Source organism: Pleurodeles waltl, chromosome 4_1 (assembly GCF_031143425.1).
Source record: "Pleurodeles waltl isolate 20211129_DDA chromosome 4_1, aPleWal1.hap1.20221129, whole genome shotgun sequence".
Lineage (NCBI taxonomy): Eukaryota > Metazoa > Chordata > Amphibia > Caudata > Salamandridae > Pleurodeles > Pleurodeles waltl.
Genome location: NC_090442.1, coordinates 871,592,851 through 871,617,661, shown reverse-complemented (window position 1 = coordinate 871,617,661; position 24,811 = coordinate 871,592,851). Strand labels below are relative to the sequence as shown.

The 24,811-nt window shown below is 48.2% G+C and overlaps 1 protein-coding gene across 2 annotated transcripts in view; it reads right to left on the bottom strand.

Moving 5' to 3' along the window:
• The window catches only part of LRRIQ1 (leucine rich repeats and IQ motif containing 1), a 1,566,481-nt gene that overhangs the window by 764,387 nt on the left and 777,283 nt on the right, over positions 1-24,811 (bottom strand). For both annotated transcript variants that reach the window (XM_069229624.1, XM_069229625.1), the window contains one exon: positions 10,800-10,919. In XM_069229624.1, the coding sequence (XP_069085725.1) occupies positions 10,800-10,919 (120 nt within the window). The remainder of the gene's footprint in view (positions 1-10,799; positions 10,920-24,811) is intronic.

Genomic DNA, 24,811 nt, shown 5'->3' with positions numbered 1-24,811 from the left:
AACAACAGGCATGAGCCTTTGAGGCTCACCGCCAGGTGTTACAGTTCCTGCAGGGGGAGGTGAAAAGCACCTCCAGCCAGTGCAGGCTTTGTTCTGGAACACTGTAGGAAGTTGACTCTGTATGTACTATTTCAAAGTAAGAAATAGCATGCACAGAGTCCCAGGGTTCCCCTTAGAGGTAAGATAGTGGCAAAAAGAGATAATTCTAATGCTCTATTTTGTGGTAGTGTGGTCGAGCAGTAGGCTTATCAGAGGGTAGTGTTAAGCATTTGTTGTACACACACAGGCAATAAATGAGGAACACACACTCAAAGAATTCAAGGCCAATAGGTTTTTATATAGAAAAATATATTTTCTTAGTTTATTTTAAGAACCACAGGTTCTAGATTTACAAACAATACTTTAAATGAAAGGTATTTCACTCAGGTATATTAGGAACTTTGAATCATCACAAAAGCATGTACAGTTTTGGCAAAAATGGCAATAAGCTATTTTAAAATTGGACACTGCAAAAATCAACAGTTAATGGGGGAGGTAAGTATTTGTTAGTTTCACAGGTAAGTAAAGCACTTACAAGGTTCAAAGTTGGGTCCAAGGTAGCCCACCGTTGGGGATTCAGGGCAACCCCAAAGTTACCACACCAGCAAGCTCAGGGCCGGTCAGGTGCAGAGGTCAAAGTGGTGCCCAAAACGCATAGGCTTCAATGGAAATAGGGGTGCCCCGGTTCCAGTCTGCCAGCAGGTAAGTACCCGCGACTTCGGAGGACAGACCAGGGGGGTTTTGTAGGGCACCAGGGGGGACACAAGCAGGCACAGAAAGTACACCCTCAGCGGAACAGGGGAGGCCGGGTGCAGAGTGCAAACAGGCGTCAGGTTCGCAATAGGATTCAATGGGAGACCCAGGGGTCTCTTCAGCGATGCAGGCAGGCAAGGGGGGGGGCTCCTCGGGGTAGCCACCACCTGGGCTAGGAAGAGGGCCGCCTGGGGGTCGCTCCTGCACTGGAGTTCGGATCCTTCAGGTCCTGGGGGCTGCGGGTGCAGTGTGCTTCCCAGGCGTCGGGTTCTTTGAAACAGGCAGTCGCGGTCAGGGGGAGCCTCTGGATTCCCTCTGCAGTCGTCGCTGTGGGGGCTCAGGGGGGTCAACTCTGGCTACTCACGGGCTCGCAGTCGCAGGGGAGTCCTCCCTGTAGAGTTAGTTTTCTGCAGGTCGAGCCGGGGGTGTCGGGTGTAGAGTGGGAAGTCTCACGCTTCTGGCGGGAAACGTGTGGTCTTCAAAAGTTGCTTCTTTGTTGCAAAGTTGCAGTCTTTGTGGAACAGGGCCGCTGTCCTCAGGAGTTTCTTGGTCCTTTTAGATGGAGGGTAGTCCTCTGAGGCTTCAGAGGTCACTGGACCCTGGGGGACGCGTCGCTGTTGCAGTTTCTCTTGAAGTGGGGAGACAGGCCGGTAGGGCTGGGGCCAAAGCAGTTGGTGTCTCCGTCTTCTCTGCAGGGCTTCAGGTCAGCAGTCCTTCATCTTCAGGAATCTATCTTCCTAGGTTCTGGGGGCCCCTAAATACTCAATTTAGGGGTGTGTTTAGGTCGGGGAGGCTAGTAGCCAATGGCTACTAGCCCTGAGGGTAGCTACACCCTCTTTGTGCCTCCTCCCAGTGGGGAGGGGGTCACATCCCTAAACCTATTGGTGGAATTCTCCATCTGTAAGATGGAGGATTTCTAAAAGTTAGAGTCACCTTAGCTCAGGACACTTTAGGGGTTGTCCTGACTGGCTAGTGACTCCTCCTTGTTTTTCTCATTATCTCCTCCGGCCTTGCTGCCAAAAGTGGGGGCTGTGGCTGGAGGGGTGGGCATCTCCACTAGCTTGGATGCCCTGTGGCGCTCTAACAAAGGGGGCGAGCCTTTGAGGCTCACCGCCAGGAGTTACAGTTCCTGCAGGGGGAGGTGAGGAGCACCTCCACCCAGTACAGGCTTTGTCCCTGCCCACAGAGTGACAAAGGCACTCTCCCCACTAGTCAGCCCACACTGGAAGTCGGGTATGTTTTCAGGGGGCATCTCTAAGATGCCCTCTGGGTGTATTTCACAATAAAATGTACACTGGCATCAGTGTGCGTTTACTGTGCTGAGAAGTTTGATACCAAACTTCCCAGTTTTCAGTGTAGCCATTATGGTGCTTTGGAGTTCGTGTATGACAGACTCCCAGGCCATATACTCTTATGGCTACCCTGCACTTACAATGTCTAAGGTTTTGCTTAGACACTGTAGGGGCATAGTGCTCATGCAACTATGCCCTCACCTGTGGTATAGTGCACCCTGCCTTAGGGCTGTAAGGGCTGCTAGAGGGGTGACTTACCTATGCCACAGGCAGTGGGATGTCGGCATGGCACCCTAAGGGGACTGCCATGTCGACTTAGTCATTTTCTCCCCACCAGCACACACAGCTGTGAGGTAGTGTGCATGTGCTGAGTGAGGGGTCCCCAGGGTGGCATAATACATGCTGCAGCCCTTAGAAACCTTTCCTGGCCACAGGGCCCCTGGTACCAGGAGTACCAGTTACAAGGGACTTATCTGTGTGCCAGGCCTGTGCCAATTGTGGGAACAAAAGTAAAGTTTAGGGAAAGAACACTAGTGCTGGGGCCTGTTTAACAGGATCCCAGCACACTTTCAATCATAACTAGCATCAACAAGAGGCAAAAAGTTAGGGGGTAACCATGCCAAGGGAGGCATTTCCCTATAACGGCTGTCAGTGCCTCATTAAAGGGAAGAAGGGGTTTGGAAAAGGAAGACCCCGGCTGAAGCACGTCGGTAAGGATATAAGCCTAACCTCTACAGAAGGAAACTCGAGGTCCAAGACCTCAGCCACCCTTCTCACCACCATGGAATATGAGGCACCCTCCTCCGTAGCCACAGTAGAAGGAGAGAGCATACCAGTGTCAGGGGAGGTGTCTAGACCACAGGCATCACCCAAATCCAGCACCCAGTACATTTGGGGGTTAAGCTGGTATTCTAAAGGGTCCAGCGTCCCCTCCAAACTCTCCCTGTAGCCATATCCATAAGCATAAGGGTCTGGATCAAATCTGTGCCTGGAAGAGCCCATAGAGAACGGAATCAGCATTGAGCGAAGTCGTTCTGGCCCTGGGTCGTTGGGTATGAGGATGGGATCGACATCGATTGTGGGCCCAACCGACATCGGGAGCGTCGACGTCTGACCCGACGCCGGCGAAGTTCGCTGTGGCACGACCAGCATTGGGACGGATCCGCAACTGGATCCGGAGGAGCCCTCCGGAGCTGTGGCCAAAGCAGACGACTTCGAACCTGAGGGGGCCCACACCAACTCACCTGTGCACGAGGGTGCCGAAGGTGGGTCGGTCTGCCAAAAATGAGCCGCATTGCCACATAAAATTCTTTGAGCTGAGCAGGGGTGGCCCCGGGTCCCGGGAAGTCCGGGAAGCGCGGAGGCGACCCCGATGAAGGCTCCGAGGATGGAGGCCTAGAGTGTCAATGCTCTTTACACGCCGCATCGTCCGAGCGACGAGGTGAAGTCGGAGAATGCTTGTCCTTCTTTGACCTCTTCTTCTTGTGACCCGAATGTTCTGATGACTTCGAGGATGAAGAGTGGTGGTGACTCCGCGTCCGGTCTCGAGACCTTCCTCTCAAACGTGACCGTGAGTGCCGCAGAGTCAAGTGTCGGGCCGCCATGAGCTTAAGAGACCGCTCCCTCGGAGCACGATTTTGGGTCGTGATCGTGCTCCAGGCACCAAAGACACACGAGGTGCGTATCTGTCACCGACGTCGTTCGGTGACAGGAGTTGCAGGGCTTGAAACCGGTCTTGCGCGTCATCCCTCAATGCATCCACAAACTCGTCAAAATAATTCAACAAAGTGTTGACGTAGTCAAAAAATGACCAAGTTAAGGAAAGCATCAAAGTGGAAGTCCACAAGATGCTGGAGTTGGGAGTGATTGAGCACTCGGACGGTCCCTGGGCTAGCCCAGTTGTCTTGGTCCCCAAACCTCACACAAATGATGGAAGAAAGAGATGAGGTTTTGTGTGGACTACAGAGGGCTTAACTTTGTCACCAAGACATATGCTCACCCCATTCCAAGGGCAGAGGAGCTCATAGATAAATTAGGTCCTGCCAAATACTTGAGTACCTTAGACTTGACAGCAGGGTACTGGCAAATAAAAATGGCACCTGGAGCAAAAGAGAAAACAGCACTCTCTACACCTGATGGGCACTACCAGTTTACTGTGATGCCCTTTGGCTTAAAGAATGCCCCTGCCCCCTTCCAAAGGTTGGTAAATCATGCCCTTGCTGGCTTGGAGTCCTTTAGTGCAGCTTATCTTGATGATATTGTTGTCTTTAGCTCCAACTGGCAGGATCACCTGGTCCACCTGAAGAAGGTTTTGCAGGCCCTGCAAGCAGCAGGCCTCTCTAGCAAGGCATCAAAATGTCAGATTGGGCAGGGTACAGTGGTTTACTTGGGACACCTGGTAGGTGAAGGCCAAGTTCAGCCACGCCAACCCAAGATCCAGACTATTGTGGACTGGGTAGCTCGCTCCAAAAACCCAGACTCAAGTCAGGGCATTCCCTGGCTTGACTGGGTACTACAGGAGGTTTATGAAGGGAAATGGATCAATAGTGACACTCCTTACAGAACTGAGCTCGAAGAAAATGCCCAAGAAAGTGAACTGGACTGTGGACTGTCAAAAGGCCTTTGACACCCTGAAGAAAGCTAAGTGTACAGCACCAATTTTGAAAGCTCCAGATTATTCTAAGCAATTCATAGTGCAGATTGATGCCTCTGAGCATGGGATAGGAGCAGTCCTGTCCCAAACAAATGATGATGGCCTTGAGCAGCCTGTTGCTTTTATTAGGAGGAGGTTACTCCCCAGGGAGCAGCGTTGGTGTGCCATTGAGAGGGAGGTCTTTGCTGTGGTTTGGTCCCTGAAGAAGTTGAGATCATACATTTCTGGTACTCACTTCACAGTTCAAACTGACCACAGACCTCTCAGACGGCTAATACAAATTAAAGGAGAAAACCCTAAACTGTTGAGGTGGTCCATATCCCTAAAGGAAATGGACTTTGTAGTGGAACACAGACCTGGGACTGCCCATGCCAATGCTGATGGCCTTTCCAGCTTCTTCCACTTAGAAAATGAAGACTCTCTTTGGAAAGGTTAATCTCACCCTCTTTCATTTGGGGGGGTTGGGGGGAGTTGTGCAAGGAGATGCCTTCCTTGGCATGGTTACCCCCTGACTTTTTACCTTTTGTTGATGCCAGTTATGATTGAAAGTGTGCTGGGACCCTGCTAACCAGGCCTCAGCACCAGTGTTCTTTCCCTAAACTGTACCTTTGTTCCCACAATTTGCACAGCCCTGGCACACAGATAAGTCCCTTGTAAATGGTACCCCCTGGTACCAGGGGCCCTGTTGCCAGGAAAAGCCTCTAAGGGCTGCAGCATGTCTTATGTCACCCTGGGGACCCCTCACTGAGCACATGCACACTGCCTCACAGCTTGGGTGTGCTGGTGGGGAGAAAAGACTAAGTCGACATGGCACTTCCCTGAGGGTGCCATGCCCAACTCTCACTGCCTGTGGCATAGGTAGATCACCCCTCTAGCAGGCCTTACATCCTTAAGGCGGGTGCACTACACCACAGGTGAGGGCATAAGTGCATGAGCACTATGCCCCTACAGAGTCTAAGCAAAAACTTAGACATTGTAAGTGCAAGGTAGCCATAAAGAGTATATGGTTTGGGAGTTTGTCAAATACGAACTCCACAGTTCGATAATGGCTACACTGAAATCTGGGAAGTTTGGTATCAAACTTCTCAGCACAATAAATGCACACTAATGCCAGTGTGAGATTTATTGAAAAATACACACAGAGGGCATCTTAGAGATGCCCCTGAATACCAGTCCGACTCCTAGTGCTAGGCTGCCCAGTTTCTGCCAGCCTGGCACAACCAGAAGAGTTTCTGGCCACATGGGGTGAGAGCCTTTGTCACTCTGTGGCCAGGAACAAAGCCCATACTGGGTGGAGGTGCTTCTCACCTACCCCTGCAGGAACTGTAACACTTGGCGGTGAGACTCAAAAGCTCATGCCTTTTGCTACAGCAACCCAGGGCATCCCAGCTAGTGGAGATGCCCGCCCCTCCAGCGGCTGCCCACACTTTTGGCGGCAAGGATGGAGGAGATAATGAGGAAAACAAGGAGGAGCCACCCACCAGTCAGGACAGCCCCTAAAGTGCCCTGAGCTGAGGTGACCCCTGCCTTTAGAAATCCTCCATCTTGAGATTGGAGGATTCCTCCAATAGGATTCGGGATGTGCCCCCCTCCCCTCAGGGAGGTGGCACAAAGAGGGTGTAGCCCTCGTCCAGGACAGTAGCCATTGGCTACTGCCCCCCCCCACCTAAACACACCCCTAAATTTAGTACTTAGGGGCGACCCTGAACCCAGGAAATCAGATTCTTGTAACTTGAAGAAAGAAGAAGGGCTGCTGACCTGAAAGCCCCGCAGAGACGACGGAGACGACAACTGACTTGGCCCCAGCCCTACCGGCCTGTCTCCAGACTCAAAGAACCTGCACAGCGACACATCCGACAGGGACCAGCGACCTCTGAGGACTCAGAGGACTGCCCTGAACCCAAAGGACCAAGAAACTCTCGAGAACAGTGGGACTGTTCAAAAACTGCAACAACTTTGCAACTTTTTAGCAACTTCCAAAGAACTCTCTCTTCCTGCCAGAAGTGTGTGCCCTCATACCCTGCAGCCGACGCCCCCTGCTCGAGCTCCAGTGAACAAACACCGCAGGCAGGACTCCCAGGCGGCTACGACGATGCGAGTACCTTGAGCCAACCCTCCTGCACCCGCACAGCTACGCCTGCAGAGAGGATCCAGAGGCTCCCCCTGACCGCGACTGCCTGGTAACAAGGAACCCGATGCCTGGACCAAGCACTGTACCCGCAGCCCCCAGGACCGAGAGGAACCACTTTCCAGTGCTGGAGTGACCAGTAGGTGGCCCTCTTCCTAGCCCAGTCGGTGGCTGGCCCGAGAAGCCCCCCTGTGCCCTGCCTGCATCGCCTAAGTGACCCCCGGGTCCCTCCACCGCTTTCTATCACAAACCTATGCCTACTTTGCACACTGTACCCGGCCGACCCTGTGCCGCTGAGGGTGTGTTTTGTATGCCTGTTCGTGTGTCCCCCAGTGCTCTACAAAACCCCCCTGGTCTGTTCCCTGAGGACACAGGTACTTACCTGCTAGCAGACTGGAACCGGAGCACACCTGTTCCTCATAGGCGTCTATGTGTTTTGGGCCCTCCTTTGACCTCTGCACCTGATCGGCCCTGTGATGCTGGTGCGGTGACTTTGGGGTTGCCTTGAACCCCCAACGGTGGGCTGCCTATGCCCAGGAGACTGACTGTGTAAGTGCTTTACTTACCTGAGAAACCTAACCAAACTTACCTCCCCAGGAACTGTTGATTTTTGCACTGTGTCCACTTTTAAAATAGCGTATTGCCATTTTAACTAAAACTGTGTGTACTGCTGCTTTGAATCAAAGTTCCATACTTACCTGTGTGAAGTACCTTGCATTTTATGTACTTACCTAAAATCTTGAATCTTTTGGTTCTAAAATAAATTAAGAAAATATATTTTTCTATCTAAAAACTATTGGCCAGGAGTTAAGTCTTTGAGTGTGTGTTCCTCATTTATTGCCTGTGTGTGTACAACAAATGCTTAATACCACTGATAAGCCTACTGCTCGACCACACTACCACAAAATAGAGCATTAGTATTATCTAATTTTGGTACTATCAACCTCTAAGGGGAACCCTTGGACTCTGTGCACACTATCTCTCACTTTGAGATAGTATATACAGAGACAGCATCCTACAAATCTCCATTCTGCAAAGAAGATGTTACAATGTATTTATTAATAGAAATACAGCAGACACTATAAAATATCCTATATCATCAAGAGGTAGGGCATCAATGACAAGGAATCGTTTGCCAGCTGCACTCAATGTACCAAATAAGTTTCAATGTTTTGCTCTGACCATGTATAAATCATATAAGCCACACCCAAAATGACTGATCATTACCTTACAAAGGAGAATTTTATGAAAATATCACAATTCTGTAAATCTGACCATTGTTGAGGTGAATCACATTCCTCATCGGTTTAATGGTTCAGAAAGGACCAGGAACCCTGTCAAGCTCCACGAATGCTTTCTAAGGTGTTTCACCCACCAGGTGTACCTTTCATTTAATACACTATTTTTCACAACTCTGAAGAGGTATCTCCACGTGTACTTTTTCTGATTTCAGTTCACTCTTTCAACCACTTCTCCCTGATCAACTCCCATGCACCTTCCACCAGAGAAACAACAGGTTCCTCCTTCTCCTCTCTCAAGAGAAATAAATGGAGACAAACCTGTAATCGTGTTAGGTGTGGTATAATAAACCCATGAGCTTTCTTCCAAAGCTAATCTCATGGGATCAGCAATCCCATTTGCCAGCTGTAAACTCTCTTTCGCAAACTTATTTATGCCTGTTCACTCTAAGACAGTGCAATGCTGTCATGGAAGATTTCAATCTGTAAAATAAAGTGAAGGCTCTTGTATGTTATTGAGGTTTTTGGCACCCTTTTTTCCCAAAAATAACACTCTCAAAAACCCACACAAGCCCATATAGTCACCACGTTGATTGTCCTTGCTATTGCCAATCTTAAATGGTAGTCACTCAGACCCACTATGAACCTGCCTTCTCTTGCACAACCAGCAATAGGTCTTCACTCAGTGCCTATCTGTGTCTATAGAGGCAATGGTGCCGAACATTATCACTGGCCACACACGTCATACACTTCAGCCTCTGCTGAACCTGTGATCCTATTCCCAGCCACCAATATTGAGCTCAGACTTTAGTATTATTAAACTCCTGCCCAAATGAAGTTCTTGAGCCAATGAAAGAAGCCTGGCACATAACATCTCAGAAGGTACTGCCTTTCCTCTCCTGAAATGTATCCCACAATCCATACTTACTTTGTATGCCACATTTTAAATTTTCTTGTCTCATTTGTGAGGCTTATTTCAGTGGAGGCTGGAAGCCAGGAGTGATCCCTGGCTACTCCCTTGGCCTACACGGTGGGTCAATCCGAACTGGAATGGCTCCATATGTAGCACATTGCAAAGGCAGAACAAGGGAGAGCACACTTCAAATAAGTAACTACCCACAGCTGGAAAATCAAAGGACCAGACATTAAATTACATTGTTGTCTGGAGATGGACTATAAAAGTGAGTACTTGAGTCCCACAAGATGTTCAAGTGCACTGTTCAACAGGGGAGGAAATCATTAAGACTTCTAGCTGCTGGAACTAGATCTAGAGACCAACATCTGCTAGTCTTCCTGGGTGAAAGTTCCTTGCCCAGCAGAAAGTCAAGACCACTTGCCCAGAGCTGACAGCACCAGCCTTCAGCCTGCCTGTCTAGACCAGCAGACCCTGTGAGGAGGAATAGGAAAACAGTGCCTATAGGGAGCAAGGCTCAACAGGTATCCTACCGAATGGATCGCAGTGAGTAAAGTGTGATATGACTGGCCTGGTGGAGATAGATGGAAAGAGAAATCGGAGACCCCAAAGTGATAGGTGAGGGCCACGGTGAAAGCTAGGGCCATCGCCTTTGTGCAGAGAATTTGATGACCCACCCCTTGTGCCAGGAGACTGTATATGTGAAATTAGGGCTGTCGCCCGGATGCAGGTGAAATCGGTGACCCCAGGTGTGTCAGGTGAAGCCCATTGTCAATTAAGAGCTGTACCCCAGGATGGATGCACCCAGTTAGTCGCGAAGAGGATGTCCTGGGCTGTCTGGAGACTGAAGAGACCCAATGCATCATCAGAGAAAGATGGGGGAAGAGTCTGCAGGCCCTCATCATCAGAGCGAACAGAGATGAACCCCCGGTCCTCACGCACTGCTGGCTGCTATAGTGTCAAGTAAAACTGTTCAAGGCCAACATGCCTGTTGGGGACCTGAACAAAGCGTAGCACTGCTTAAGTTAACTCTTAAGACCAAACTTACACCTTGTCATGTGGGGTCTAGCATAGGCTACACTTGAAAGTAGCCTCCAGTATTGAACAGGGAATAAACGGCCTAACTAGAACAGACAAAGGCACTTGAGGATGGATCCCAGAACATCGCTAGTGCACTGACTTTAAGAGATTGTAGATATTATTATTTAATGTGTTGCCTCTATGCTTTGTATTGTGATATTAAAATACGACTTTTTTCATAAAAGCAAGTATTTGACTGGACAATCAAGATACTGCAATTGCTGTTGTAATTTGAGTCTTGTGCCTGTGTGTGCCTCACAAGTATCTCCCCAAAGTTTTGGACTCCTTGATCCGCGCTACTACTGACAGTCAAGTGGTGAAAGAGGTAGTGGACAAGTTACGCAGTGCTCGAACAGGCTAGGCCCCTGGACAGCAGGAGTAAAAGGCTGCAATCCCCACTTTTGGATCCAGTAACCCCTGCCTGCCCCTTGACCCTATAAAAGGGGTTCTGCCAAGGGTTAAATAAACCTGTGCCTGTTACAGTTTACATCAAAACATATCAAATAATATTATACAACATAGTTTTGTCATTCAAAATTTGCCAAAAGTTGACACAATATCACAATAACTCTGCATGTGGCTCAAATCAATGTATCAAACATTGTTTATGTTTTGTGATTTTTTATAGAACGTGAATTTTAATTACAAAAAGGAAGCTAAGATTCACAGCTTGTTAAATATTTGCAGTACCGATGCTACCTACTTCGTCATATGTGAAATCATCCAAATTTACTTCTTCGAAGTCCTCGTCCAGTTCATCAACTACAATCGCAGCAAGAGCAGCGGAGAGCTTTTTCCTCAAATAGAAACCCTTCCAGCAGGCCTGAACAAAAATGTTAAAACACATTATGCGAGCCTGTAAATCAAACTAAAATTCATATTCCCTACTTTATTCCATTGGGAATATTAAATACTTTAAACTTTAATTTTATACCTCAATGATTTTCTTTTTGCGCTTTGTGGCACTTAAAAATTCAAGACAAATGAAATCCCTCCATATGTTAGCATACCCAGGAGACTCGTCTGGTAAGAAGAATGGAATCCTAAAACTCCCTTCACTACAAGCTTAGGTCAACTAATTACATTTCTGACAGTTCCAACGGGGCCATGGTAGCCTGGGGGGACCACGAGATACAAAGGAAAACACAAGCGTGCTCTATCAGCATTTATATATATAAGAGGTAGGAATCAAACAGCCATTTGTTAAAACCTCCAGTATGTACAAGTGGCTCTGACTCCTCACTGCACATCCAATGCATTGGACAATGAACGACATGTTTTACATGTTTTAGTTGCTTCCGATCATAACATACGATGTGTACAGAAGTAATGGTTGGAGACGAATTTCTAGCAACAAATGAAAGAGATAACTGGAATGTGCAAAGCAAGTACGCCTGGCTTTAATGTGTCCCCTCAAGTAGTCATTTATTTACAAATTCCGTTTACATGCGTTAGAGGCACAAATGCTGTTTATCACATTAAAGCCTGCCCTACTGGCTTCTGCAATGCAGGAAAAAAGTAGAAAATAAAGGTACTTTCTGTATAAATTCCTTACAGGAGATAAATAATTGAACCAGACAAAGTGCGTGACAATTGAGCACATTTTTTAGGTGTAAAATAGTCCTTCCTGAATTCCAACAGAAGTGCTTCCTGGGAGGTGGGAGTATTAAAAAAATAACCAATAGCAGGAGGTGAGAGAACTATTCCTCTGGATGGAGTCAAAGTCAACTTGTGTCGATTTTAAAAGAACTGGTAACAATTGGTCACCAGACAGCGGTGCTGTCAAACCATAGCAAACAATCACTGCCACAGCCAATAGGTCTGCGCCTTTGGGACCTATTGCCTTTGCCAGTGGTTCCAGCTGTGTTGTGCAGCATTGCTTTTATATAAAAAATTAAAAAGTATGTGGTTGGCTGCATCATTTGTAGGTGTGTGCATCGTGTCAAAAAATAACACAAGCAAACCAACACAAATGATGGACGACGGAATGTGGAACAAATTAGACATTCACCTCCAGTCACAGATCTGGGTTTAATTCATCAATTGTTTTGCTCACCACGCCACCCCAGTTTGGACTCAGCCATATGCAAATCAGTCTTGACCCTGTTCCCCACGGGAACAGCCCAGCTCAAACTGTTTGGCCAGATGATCCCTGGACCGGAAACAAGCATCCTGGGACAGGTTTCAGGGTATCACCCTTCCTCAGCCAGGCTAGCTTGAATCTAGTGGCATAGTGAACCCGAGACCCACGTATGGACATACCCGGCGCACTTAGGGTGACAAAAGCAAACAACCAAAAATTATGGACGGAATGTAGAACAAATCAAACATTCACCCCAGTCACAGACCTGGGTCTAATCCATAAATTCTTTTGCTCACCATGCCACCCCACTTTGGACCCAGCCATATGCATAATTTTTGTGTTTGTTTGCTTTTGTTGCCCTAAGTGCACCAGGTATGCCAAGACGTGGGTCTTTCCATCTCAAATACACCATGGCTTCCCCCTCCTCTGAAGCCTGAACCATTGACTCTCCTGTTTTGTTGCTATGCAAGCTTTGTCTAGTTTGCACCTGCAAATATCACGTCTATTTAGGATAGGCATGTTTCCACTGTTAACCACTAGATTGTACAATCATGCACTTGGGGTTCCATTGAACTTGTTATTACTGTCAGTTACTATTTGCACCTGCCACTTGCTAAGCCTCATGTCCATTGTTATTTAACATATGATTTTCTCCAGGTTCAGTAGAATATTCTACGCTTCCATGTGGGACATGTGCCCTTCTGGAACACTCTTGGCTTCCTGTATAAATACTCTGAACTTGCATTGGGGTTTGGCCTCACACCTTGTGCCTCAAAACCGTCCTTTGTATAAAAAGTCCCTACACTCACCTCCCAAGTCACCCGGATCTTCATGCATTCAACTCATCTCCTGAGTCTCCCTGACCTTCAACGCTCCAGCCGTGCACCAGCCTTGTCCCTGCACAGATCACCTGAGTTGTTTGGAAACCCCAGTGTTTCAGTTTTCCAAGCCTTTCTGATGACTCATGATTCTTGCAATGAGCCGCCTGCCATCTTTGAACTCTTGTGAAAGTACAAGACAAAGGCTAAGCATTTGTCCTGCATGTTAGTGAGTATTAATCTTTTTTAGAAGCTATGCAGGCCTGTGTTTAAACTTCTTCAAAAACTATAGACTTGTCTACTGTTCCTTCTCTGTGATATTTTTTCCAGTGATGCGATACTTGGGTTTCCTGAATATTAACTAGGCGCTTGAACTGTTTGGCTCTTGGACTACAGATGTAGGGCCTGATTTACATATCGGCGGACGGGTTAGTCTGTCACGATGGTGATGGATAGTCTGTCGAAATGAAAATCCCATGATATCCTATGGGATTTATATTTCGGCGGATGGGGTATCCACCACCGTTGTGATGAAGTAATCCGTTTTACGAAATCTAAATCAGGCCCATAATATTGTCTATAATTTATGCTCCGAGTGTAACCTTGTTTCTTGTATATCTTGTGAGTGCCCTTGACTTCAACCATGTACCGAATATAAACTTGTTTCGGGCATACCTTGGGAGTGTCAGTAACTCTAAACCTATGCACTCCGTGTAATCTTGTTTCTTGTATGTCTGAGGCGTGCCCTCGTCTCCAACCATGTACCGAACATAACGTTGTTTCTAGCATACCTTGGGAGTGTCAGTAACTCCACACCTATGTATAGAGTGTAACCTTGGGAGTGCCAGTAACTCCCAAATCAGGTACCTAGTGTAACCTTGTTTCTAGCATACTTTGTGAGTGTCAGTTACTACAAACCTATGTATCCAGTGTAACCCTGGGAGCACCAGTAACTCCAAAACCACGTACTGGGTATAATGTTGTTTCTAGCAGATCTTGGGAGTGTCTAACTCCAAAATCATGTACCAAGCATAACCTTGTTTTGTAATACCTTGGGAGTGCCAGTATGCTCCAACCTATGTTTCAATTGTAATTTTGGAAGTTCCAGAAATTCTAATCTATGTTCGGAGTCATCCAGGGAGTGCCAGAAACTCCAATTTGCATTTCAAGGTCTTCCTCAAACGTTTTCAGAGATTCTTATCTAAGAACTCTGCTATTCTGCTCTATACTGTGATTTAGAAGAGAACCATAAATGTTGGTTGTTAATGTAAATGTATTGATGACTTGTGTACAGGCTTGCTAGTGCATCAACAGTAACTGCCTCTTCTTCTTGTTCCCAGAGTATTGCGTCATCATGAAACCTGGGGTTCTGTCTCGTAAATGCCCACCTTCACAGTCCAGAGTGTCTCAGGCATGACGCAGTTTGTATGCACTGGAGTATCAGCGTGAGCAGAACCTGTCATATATCACTTTTATTATTTTGTCCCTTCCCCTAATGGAAGTCTGTGGATCTAGGTGTGCCTTCCTTGGGTCCTATGTCTTCATGAGAGGGAGTGGGGGTCCAGCATACGCTCTAGTGTCATCTCCGCAGTTTGGAACAAGGTGAACCAGGAAGGAGACAGATAATGGCCCCATGCTCCAGGGGAGAGGCAAAACCAAGAAGAGAAAGTAAATATCACACATGCTAACAAATTAGAATCACGCAAATAAGAGCAACAATCAAAAAAAAAACAGTAAGTAATGGACTGGCTCGAACCCTACTGTAATGTAACAAAATGTCTCCAATATACAGTGCACTCACTTTCTGAAGCAAAACCTATAAAATGACTGCTGACTGGAAGATATATAAAAGTAAGATAAAGTAAAGCACAGTTAATTAGCCCTTTAACTGGAAATGTTGTTAATGCTCCATAAGCATGCAACTGTGGCGTGACACATTGCTTCAATGATGCCAGCCACTCACCCTCTGTAACAAGGTTTACCTTGCTAATTTTCACATAGACAGTGATAATAATATATTATAAATACAAATTACAAACATACACAGGAACACTGATACCCTGATAAATACAAGAGACCCTCTTTGCTCGCTATACATTTCAATATGCTTTCTATTTGTTAGATTGAGTATCTTCCTATCGCAGTACATCCTTTGGAGTGTTGCTTTATCTTGTGAATTTTCATAAACTTCAGTGCGAGTCTCTTCACTCTGTCACTGTTATGTCGTGGAGGTCATCCTCTGCTTGTTCCAGAGTTTGCATCAGTGGCTCTTAATCTCGGAGAGCGTGACCATCTATACCAGTATGCTTGCCTGCTTGTCCCTATCAAAGATGGCATTTCTATGTCTCCTGACCCTAATGTGTGACAATGGATGCCAGTCCAAGTGTCTATGTCTCCCCTTTCTTGTGTGCTATTACTTCCTTTCTGGCGTGTCATCAAATCCCTATTCAAATGTACTTCTCCCTGTCACAAATTGTGCATGTCCATTGCGACCTACATCAGTATATGACTCTGCCATTGTCCATCTCCCATGTCTTAGTAAGGGTGTCAGCACGTCTATTAGGACAGAAATGTCTCCTGCATGGTGTACAGTTTTATTCCCCTGTCCTTAGTTCCCAACTGTGAGTATCTGGTTTCCTGTTTTTTTATTTTTAGCCCTAGCCTCACACTAATCTAGTGTGTGTGTGTGCGGAGGCGAGGCCTGTTTTGAAAATAGGTGAGGTGCTAGACCTGTACTTTGTACTAGCGGGCACACCAAGTGTACCTTTATTTATAGACAGAGGACTAATGTTCCTGTCGGTGGTGGGAGCACACCATGTTTTGTGAATTCATAGTGGTTACCAGACTTTTTCATTTGTGTGACAGGAGTGGTGGCCCACTTGTGTAAAGTTCCGTGCCTACAGGTGAACTCTGATCGGTGCACCGCTATTCCGAGCGAAGTGTGTATGTATGTGTGTGGCCTGTGTATTACACACAATTTGCATGTCTAAGTTAACCAGAGTGAAGAGGGCCCGTGGGTTCCACTTTGAAGACCCTGGTCTTTTCATGTGCAATAGATGGAGGTGAGGTTACTTTTCCAGATAGGGGACATGTCCTGCTATTATTCCTTAGATTGAGGGAAGGGACCAAGACAGTGAAGTGGGGGAAAGAGGAGACAAGCTCCCCATAGAAATCCCATGAGGGACTTTCACTGCCCTAAATAATGCTATTTGGTGGATGGTTGTAGAGAAGGGTGGGACAGCAATTCCTGCAGTCAGAGTGAGAAGTGTCCTTTAGAAAGAACTCAGCCTTTTGCATGTCTCCCTGATCACTGTCAGATGTGGCTATGATACCTAAGTGCAGAATGCTCATATGTTTTAGTTGTTCTGTTATGTGTACTCCAACTTGGAGATAAGCCTGTTGTGAGGAGCATCAAACTACAAAAATGATGAGTCTGTAAGACAGCTTTAGAAGGACACATGGAAGAAAAACCAACCTAAACTGGTTCTGAAAGTACAGTGAATACATAGGAAGGAGGATCTTCCCTTGAATAAGAGGGAAGGGAAGAAGCGACTCAACCCTGAATGAGGCGCAGACTAATGGCCAGTGCAAGAGTCTTTGACCCTAATGATGTGGATCCGTTTGATAGAGATTTGTGGAACCATGATTGGTATGCTCCAAGCTTGGAACCAGTCACCACTGCCAAAGCAGCGGATTTGCAGCACTGCCAAAGTGTGCCTAAGCATATCACCCTGTAGATCCTGCTGTGCCCTCGAGCACTATGCGCCACTTAAGAAGAGACCTGTCAAAGCCTGTGGCATCTGCCCAATCTTGCTAGAACTAAGGCTGCTGCCTTGAGGTGATTGCCCTGTGTGCTAGAGTGATTCTTTGCCTGCCAAGGTGCTGACTGGAGGTGAGATTGAGTGGACGAAGGGTTGATGCTGCACTGAGATGCTTGGAAGTGACTCAGGTGCTGTCATCGCATCTGCAACTAGAAGCAGACTGCATTGCCTCCTTGCCCAGGAAAGACCAAGCCACTGAATCGACAAATCAATCAGTCTAGGAAGAAGCAAGTCATGCTGCGACCTGTGGACCCATCCTCTGCCGCTGTGTGCCCAGAATAGGGTCATTGACTGACGACAGCCGCATGCCTGCCACTGGATATTACTGCATGGCTTGCATCTACTCAGAAGGAATGGAGCAGCTTTATGATGCACCTGCAACTGACCTGTTTTCTTCTACTGTGGGAGGACCAGGACTGAAGATCGAGAGGTCAGAGAGAGGCCTATTGTGCCCCTTAACTGTAGGTGAAGCAAATACTGAGGACCTGTTAGTGCATACCAGACCAAGAAGGGGGGTGTAGCACTTCACCGGTGCTGAAACCTACACCATGGTAAGCACAGACTAAAGGAGGTGGAAGTTGGTAGAGGGTGGGTCCAGCACCTATGACTCTAAGCACCCAGTGTTTTTTGTATATTGTGAGGTACAGAGTTTTACTGTGTTTTAAAGTACAAGTTACTTACCTTAAGTAATGATATATGTGCAGAGACATATTCTAGTTGCAGATTCCTTACCTTAGAATTTTCCCCCAAGCGTCAGACTGGATCCAGAGATTTTTCTTCCAGCAGTACCCCTACGTGCCATTAGTTTGTGTCGTCGACTCAACCGGGGTCGTTGACGTCGTGGTCGCCGTGATGATGTCACGATCATATAGAGGCGCCACCCCGGTGTGCTGACATCAGTTTCTTTTCACGACTTTCCACGCCAGTAGAGCTGAGCCATGAATAACACTGAGAATGGTGCGCCAAAACTAGGGCCATTAAAGGGAAGTTCCTGTCCCTAGAAATCAGTTTGCAGTGCGGGAGGATTGGCTAGTCGGTAAGGAATCTGCAACTAGAATATGACTCAACCAGATATATTGTTACCAAAGGGAAGTAACTTGCACATCTGATAGAGACTGCTAGTTGCAGATTCCTTACCTTAGAATAGCTACCCGGGCAATATCATCCCCGTTGATGGGCTGCGAACTATGATCACACCAAAAGCCCTGCAGGACTGTTGGAAAGTACCCGCTTTATGGCACGGTTACCGCCATTTTCTGAATGTTGTCAGTGTGTTTGACTGTGCTAACCAGGACCCCAGTGATTATGCCATCTCCCTCCTAACTTGGTAACTTGTACCATTCTCGCCCTACATTTGGCATACTGGTGCCCCCATACAAGCCCTTAGTATGTGGTACCCAGGTACCCAGGGCATTGAGATTCCAAGGGATCCCCATGGGCTGCAGCAAGTATTATGCCACCCATGGGGACCCCATGCAAAGTGTTATGCAGGCCTGCCGTTGCAGATTGCGTGAAAGGGTGCATGCACCATTTTCTCACCATAGGTCACTTCACCAGGTCACTATGTAACCCCTATGGCAGGCCATCCTAGCTAGGCAGGGTGCAAGTTGCTGTGTGTGAGTGCATCCCTGCACTAGCAGAGGTGCCCCCACGAACACCAGTAACATTTTCATGGACTTCGCGAGTGCGGGGATACCATTTTATGCATGTACTGGACATAGATCACTACCTATGTCCAGCTACATAATAGTAACTCCGAACCTAGGCATGTTTGGTATCAAACATGTCGGAATCATACCCCAATACTTTTGCCCGTATTAGAAGTATTATTCCATGCACTCTGGGGGCTCCTTAAAAGTCCCCCAGCATTGTTCCTACCAGTCTTCCAGGGTTTTCCTGGCAGCCCAAGCAGCTGCCTCCCTTCAGACAGGTTTATGCCCTCCTTCTGCTTGAACAGCTCAAGCCCAGGAAGGCAGAACAAAGGATTTCCTTTGGGAGAGGGAGGTAACACCCTCTCCCTTTGGAAATAGGTGTTACATGGCTTGGGAGTGGTAGCCTCCCCAAGCCACTGGTATGCTTTGAAGGGCACATTTGGTGCCCTCCATGCATAAACCAGTAAACACTAGTTCAGGGACCTCCAGTCCCTGCTCTGGTGTGAAACTGGACAATGGAAAGGGGAGTGACCACTGCCCCGTCCATCACCATCCCAGGGGTGGTGGTGCTCAGATCTCCTATAGAAGGTCCCTGGGTTCCGCCAACTTGAATCCAAGGTTAGCAGGGACCTCTGGAAGCATCAGAGTGGCCAGGCCAGGCAGGTGATGTCAGAGTCCCCTCCTGATAGGTGCCCACCTGGCTAGGTGACCAATCCCCCTTTGAGGGCTATTTAGGGTCTCCTTCTTGGGTGGGTCCTCAGGGTCGGATTGTAAGATTCGAGCAGGACTCCTCTGCAACCTTATTTCTACTTCTAGCCACTGAAACCGCAACTGGACCCTCAAGGAACTGACAATCTACATCCACGAAGAAGACTCTTCTGGTAACACTGTTTCTATGACTCCTTCCAGCTTCTGCAAAATTTCCCCAGCTGTGCATCCTCTGAGAGCGGCAAGTCTTCAGTCTGCACGAGAAGGAAGAAGGAATCTCCCTTGGAGTGAAGGAGTCATTCCCCTGCATCTGCAGGCACCTACTGCAACGATGACCGGCTACGTGGATCTCCTCTTTACTGAGCTGCGTGGATCCTGCATCATGGGTGGTGATTTGGAGTAGTTCTCTTGGTCCTCACTGCCAGCTGTTCAACTTCGGTGGAGGTAAGCCCTTGCCTTCCAACGCAGGACAGTACCTCCATGCACCATGACTCTTGCTGCTGCCAAGGCTTGTTTGCATCTCCTCCAAGGGTTGTGCAGGCTAGGTGTAGCTCCAGCCACCAGCAGTCCTCCCTGCGACACACAGTCCTCTGCATGGTTCTCCTGCAGTGTGGGCCTTTCTCCAGTCGTGCTTGTGTGGGATCTTCTGCAACTCCTGTGTTCCCATCCTGTGGGACTCCTGTAGGTGCTGCCTCTGCTCCTGTGAACTCTCTGTGTCACTGAGGGTTCCCTGCACCTCCCCTTCTTGGGTTGAGTCCTCCTGGGCCTTGCTGGTCCCTGGCAGCTCCACTTTCTGCCAACGACATTTGCCTTTGCAAAGGCTTGTTGGTGGAATCCTTGAACCAGAACCAGACTGCAATTCTTCTTCCAGCGTGGGACGTTGTCTGCATCCCTCAGGAACTATTCACCGACTCCAGGGCTACAGTGCTGACCTTCTTCACATCACCGACGACCAACTCCTGCAATCCTAGACTGGTGGGTAGGGGCTCAAGCCCCCACTGGACTGGACTTGGTCCCCTTCGTCCACAGGTATTCTTCTTCAGAAATCCGTCGCTGGTTTCTTGCAGTCTTGTCTGGGTGTTGCATTTCCTTCTTTTCTTTCATTTTGGGTGGTTGGGGAAAATCCACTAACTTACTCCTTTTCTCCTGATCGCTAGGGGGCACTGTGATACTTACCTTTGGGATTTTCTAGTACCCCAGCTTCCCCTCTACACATTCCACTTACTTAGGCAGGGGTCCTGTGTTCGCATTCCATTTTTTTTGTACATGTTTTGGGCTCCCTCTAGTGTGACTATTATCTAACTGCATTTGCACTATTTTCTATCACCTCCTATGCCTATTACTGATTACTAGTGAACATATCTAGTGTCTAACTTACCTCCTACTGGAGTGTTGCTTCTCTAGTACTTTTTTGGTATTGTGTCACTAAAAGAAAGTATCTTTATTTTTGTAACACTGAGTGTTTTCTTTCATATGTGTGAGTGCTGTGTGACTACAGTGCATGAGCTTTGCATGTCTCCTAGATAAGCCTTGGCTGCTCATCCACAGCTACCTCTAGAGAGCCTGGCTTCTAGACACTGCCTACAATACACTAATAGGGGATACCTGGTATAAGGTGTAAGTACTTTAGGTACCCACCGCACACCAGGCCAGCTTCCTACAAAGACTGAACAGCCAAAGTAGCCGTCTCTGAGGACCTGACTGTCGAGGCAGAAATGCTTGGTGAACATATGCAAAGATGCCCTAGTTTCCGCCTGACATATAGCCAGGAATCAACCCTGAGTGCGTTCCTCCGGTAGAATAAGCACACAAGCCCTCAGTGGGTTGCTTTTTCACCAAAGCATAGCTGTAGGGAAATGCCTCCTTTTGGCATGGTTACTCCCTAACGTTTTGCCTTTTATTGATGCCAGTTATGATTGAAAGTGTGCTGGGACCCTGCTAAACAGGCCCCAGCACCAGTGTTCTTTCCCTAAACTGTACCTTTGTTCCCACAATTGGCACAGGCCTGGCACACAGATAACCCCCATGTAAATGGTACGCCTGGTACCAAGGGCCCGTGGCCAGGGAAGGTCTCTAAGGGCTGCAGCATGTATTATGCCACCCTGAGGACCCCTCACCCAGCTCATGCACACTGCCTCACAGCTTGTGTGTGCTGGTGGGGCGAAAATGACTAAGTCGACATGGCACTCCTCTCAGAGTGCCATTCCCTGAACCCACTGCATGTGGCATAGGTAAGTCACCCCTCTAGCAGGCTTACAGCCCTAAGGCAGGGTGCACTATACCACAGGTGAGGGCATAGTTGCATGAGCACTATGCCCCAACAAGTGTCTAAACCAAACCTTAGACATTGTAAGTGCTGGGTAGCCATAAAGAGTATATGGTCTGGGAGTCTGTCAATTACAAACCCCACAGTTCCACTGGCTACACTGAAATCTGAGAAGTTTGGTATCAAACTTCTCAGCATAATAAATGCACACTGATGCCAGTGTGAGATTTATTGAAAAATACACAAAGAGGGCATCTTAGAGATGCCCCCTGAATACCAGTCCGACTCCTAGTGCTAGCCTGCCCAGTTTCTGCCAGCCTACCACAACCAGACGAGTTTCTGGCCACATGGGGTGAGTGCCGTTGTCACTATGTGGCCAGGAACAAAGCCTGCACTGGATGGAGGTGCTTCTCACCACCCCCTGCAGGAACTGCAACACCTGGCGGTGAGCCGCAAAGGCTCCTGCCTGTTACAGCAACCCAGGACATCCGAGCTAGTGGAGATGCCCGTCCCTCCGGACACAGCCCCCACTTTTGGCGTCAAGTCCAGAGGAGATAATGAGAAAAACAAGGAGGAGTCACCTACCAGTCAGGACAGCCCCTAAGGTACCCCAAGCTGAGGTGACCCCTGCCTTTAGAAATTCTCCATCTTGGTTTTGGAGTATTTCCCCAATACGAATACGGATGTGCTGCGCTCCCCTCAGGGAGGAGGCACAAGGAGGGTGTAGCCACCCTCAAGGACAGTAGCCATTGGCTACTGCCCCCTGAACTAAACACCCCCTAAATTTAGTATTTAGGGGTGACCCTGAACCCAGGAAATCTGATTCCTGCAACCTACAACAAGAAGGAGGACTGCTAACCTGAAAGCCCCGCAGAGCCGACAACTGACTTGGCCCCAGCCCTACCGGCCTGTCTCCAGACTCCAAGAACCTGCACAGCGAAGCATCCAGCGGGACCAGCGACCTTTGAGGACTCAGAGGACTGCTCTGCACTCAAAGGACCATGAACCTCCTGAGAACATCGGCACTGTTCGGAAACTACAACAATCTTGCAACTTTGAAACAACTTTAAAGAGACTCTCACTTCCCGCCAGAAGTGTGAGTCTTCACACTCTGCACCCGACACCCCAGCTCGAGTCCAGGACAACCAAGACCGCAGAGAGGACTCCCAGGCGACTCCAACAACGTGGACACCCTGAGTCGACCTCTCTGCACCCCCACGGCGACGCCTGCATAGAGGATCCAGAGGCTCCCCCTGACCACGACTGCCTGGTAGCAAAGGAACCCGACGCCTGGACCAAGCACTGCACCCGCAGCCCCCAGGACCGAGAGGAACCACCTACCAGTGCAGGAGTGACCAGCAGGTGGCCCTCCTCCTAGCCTAGTCGGTGGCTGACCCGAGGAGCCCCCCTGTGCCCTGCCTGCATCGCCAGAGTGACCCCCAGGTCCCTCCATTGATTTCTACAGCAAACCTGACACCTACTTTGCACACTGCACCCGGCCGCCCCTGTGCTGCATAGGGTGCGTTTTGTGTGCTTGTGTTTGTCCCCCCCCCAGTGCTCTACAAACCCCCCCTGGTCTGCTCCCGAGGACACAGGTACTTACCTGCTAGCAGACTGGAACCGGAGCACCCCTGTTCTTCATAGGCGCCTATGTGTTTTGGGCCCTCCTTTGACCTCAGCACCCGATCGGCCCTGTGTTGCTGGTGCGGTGGCTTTAGGGTTGCTTTGGACCCCCAATGGTGGGCTGCCTATGCCCAGGAGATTTACTGTGTACATGCTTAACTTACCTGAGAACACTAACCAAACTTACCTCCCCCAGGAATTGTTGATATTTGCACTGTTTCCACTTTTAAAATAGCTTATTGCCATTTTAACCAAAACTGTGTGTACTACTGTTTTAAATCAAAGTTCTATCCTTACCTGTGTGAAGTACCTTGCATTTTATGTACCTACCTCAAATCTTGAATCTTGTGGTTCTAAAATAAATTAAGAAAATATATGTTTCTATTTAAAACCTATTGGCCTGGAGTTAAGTCTTTGAGTGTGTGTTCCTCATTTATTTCCTGTGTGTGTACAACAAATGCTTAACACTACCCTTTGATAAGCCTACTGCTCGACCATACTACCACAAAATAGAGCATTAGTAATATCTAATTTTGCCACTATCAACTTCTAAGGGGAACCCTTGGACTCTGTGCACACTATCTCTCACTTTGAGATAGTATATACAGGGCCAACTTCCTACAGTAGCACATTTTGATGCAGAGGACTACCCATCGAGAGATGGTCCTTTTCTGTACCGCACTTCCTTTCTTCGCACTCACATAACCCACAAAGAGTTGATCGTCCACTTGGAAATCTTTAGTATGATTTAGGTAGAAGGCCAACGCTCTTTTTTTGATCCAGGCAGTGGAGTCTCTCCTCCTCATGGGAGGGATGAGGGGGTGCGTACAAAACAGGCAAGGTGAATAATTGGCCAACATGAAAAGATGCCACCACCATGGGAAGGAAGCTCTGGTACAAAGCACCTCCATGTCAGGATGCACTTCTAGGAATGGTGGGTTTAAAGAGAACCTGGAGCTCACTCACTCTGCGAGCAGATGTGATGACAATCACTAAGGCAGTTTTAAGGTTCAGAGGACAGTTGTGGAGCGGCTCAAAAGGAGCATACATGAGGTATGTGAGGACCAAGCTCAAATCCCACTGGGGCATTATGAACGGTTTAGGAGTAAAAATATGTGTGAGTCCCTTGAGAAATCTTAAACAACGGTAGCCTTAAAAACGCAGAGATGGCAGACAAACAGCCCTTAAGGGTGCTCAGAGCAGAGCCCTGCTGGGCAAAAGACAGAAAAAAGAGGAGAACCTCTGAGAGAGGTGCAGAGAGGGGATCAACAATCTTGTTGATACACCATGCCACAAATTTCTTCCACAACAGGCATATAAGTTTTGGTGGAGGGATGCCTGGCTGCCAAGATAACATCACAGACTTCAGGCGGAAGGTCAAAAGAGCCAACTGCCACCGCTCAATCTCCACACATGGAGGCGGAGACTGGATAGGTACAGGTGAATGACCATCCCCTGCTGCTGTGACAGAGGATCCTCCCGAAGGGGCAGTCTGATCAGAGGATCAATGGCCATGCTCAATAGCTCGGGATACTAGACTCTTCCTGCCCAGTCCGGAGCCACCAGGATTACTTGGGCCCAGTCATCCCTGATCTTCTTCAGATCTCTGGGCAGAAGTGGTATTGGCGGGAAGGCCTACAGGAGGCCTGAGCTTCACTCGTGATGAAAAGCGTCGTAGAGCGAGTGTCGCCTTGGAAAATCCAATGCGCAAAACAGCTGACATTGCGCTTTCTATTCAGAGGCA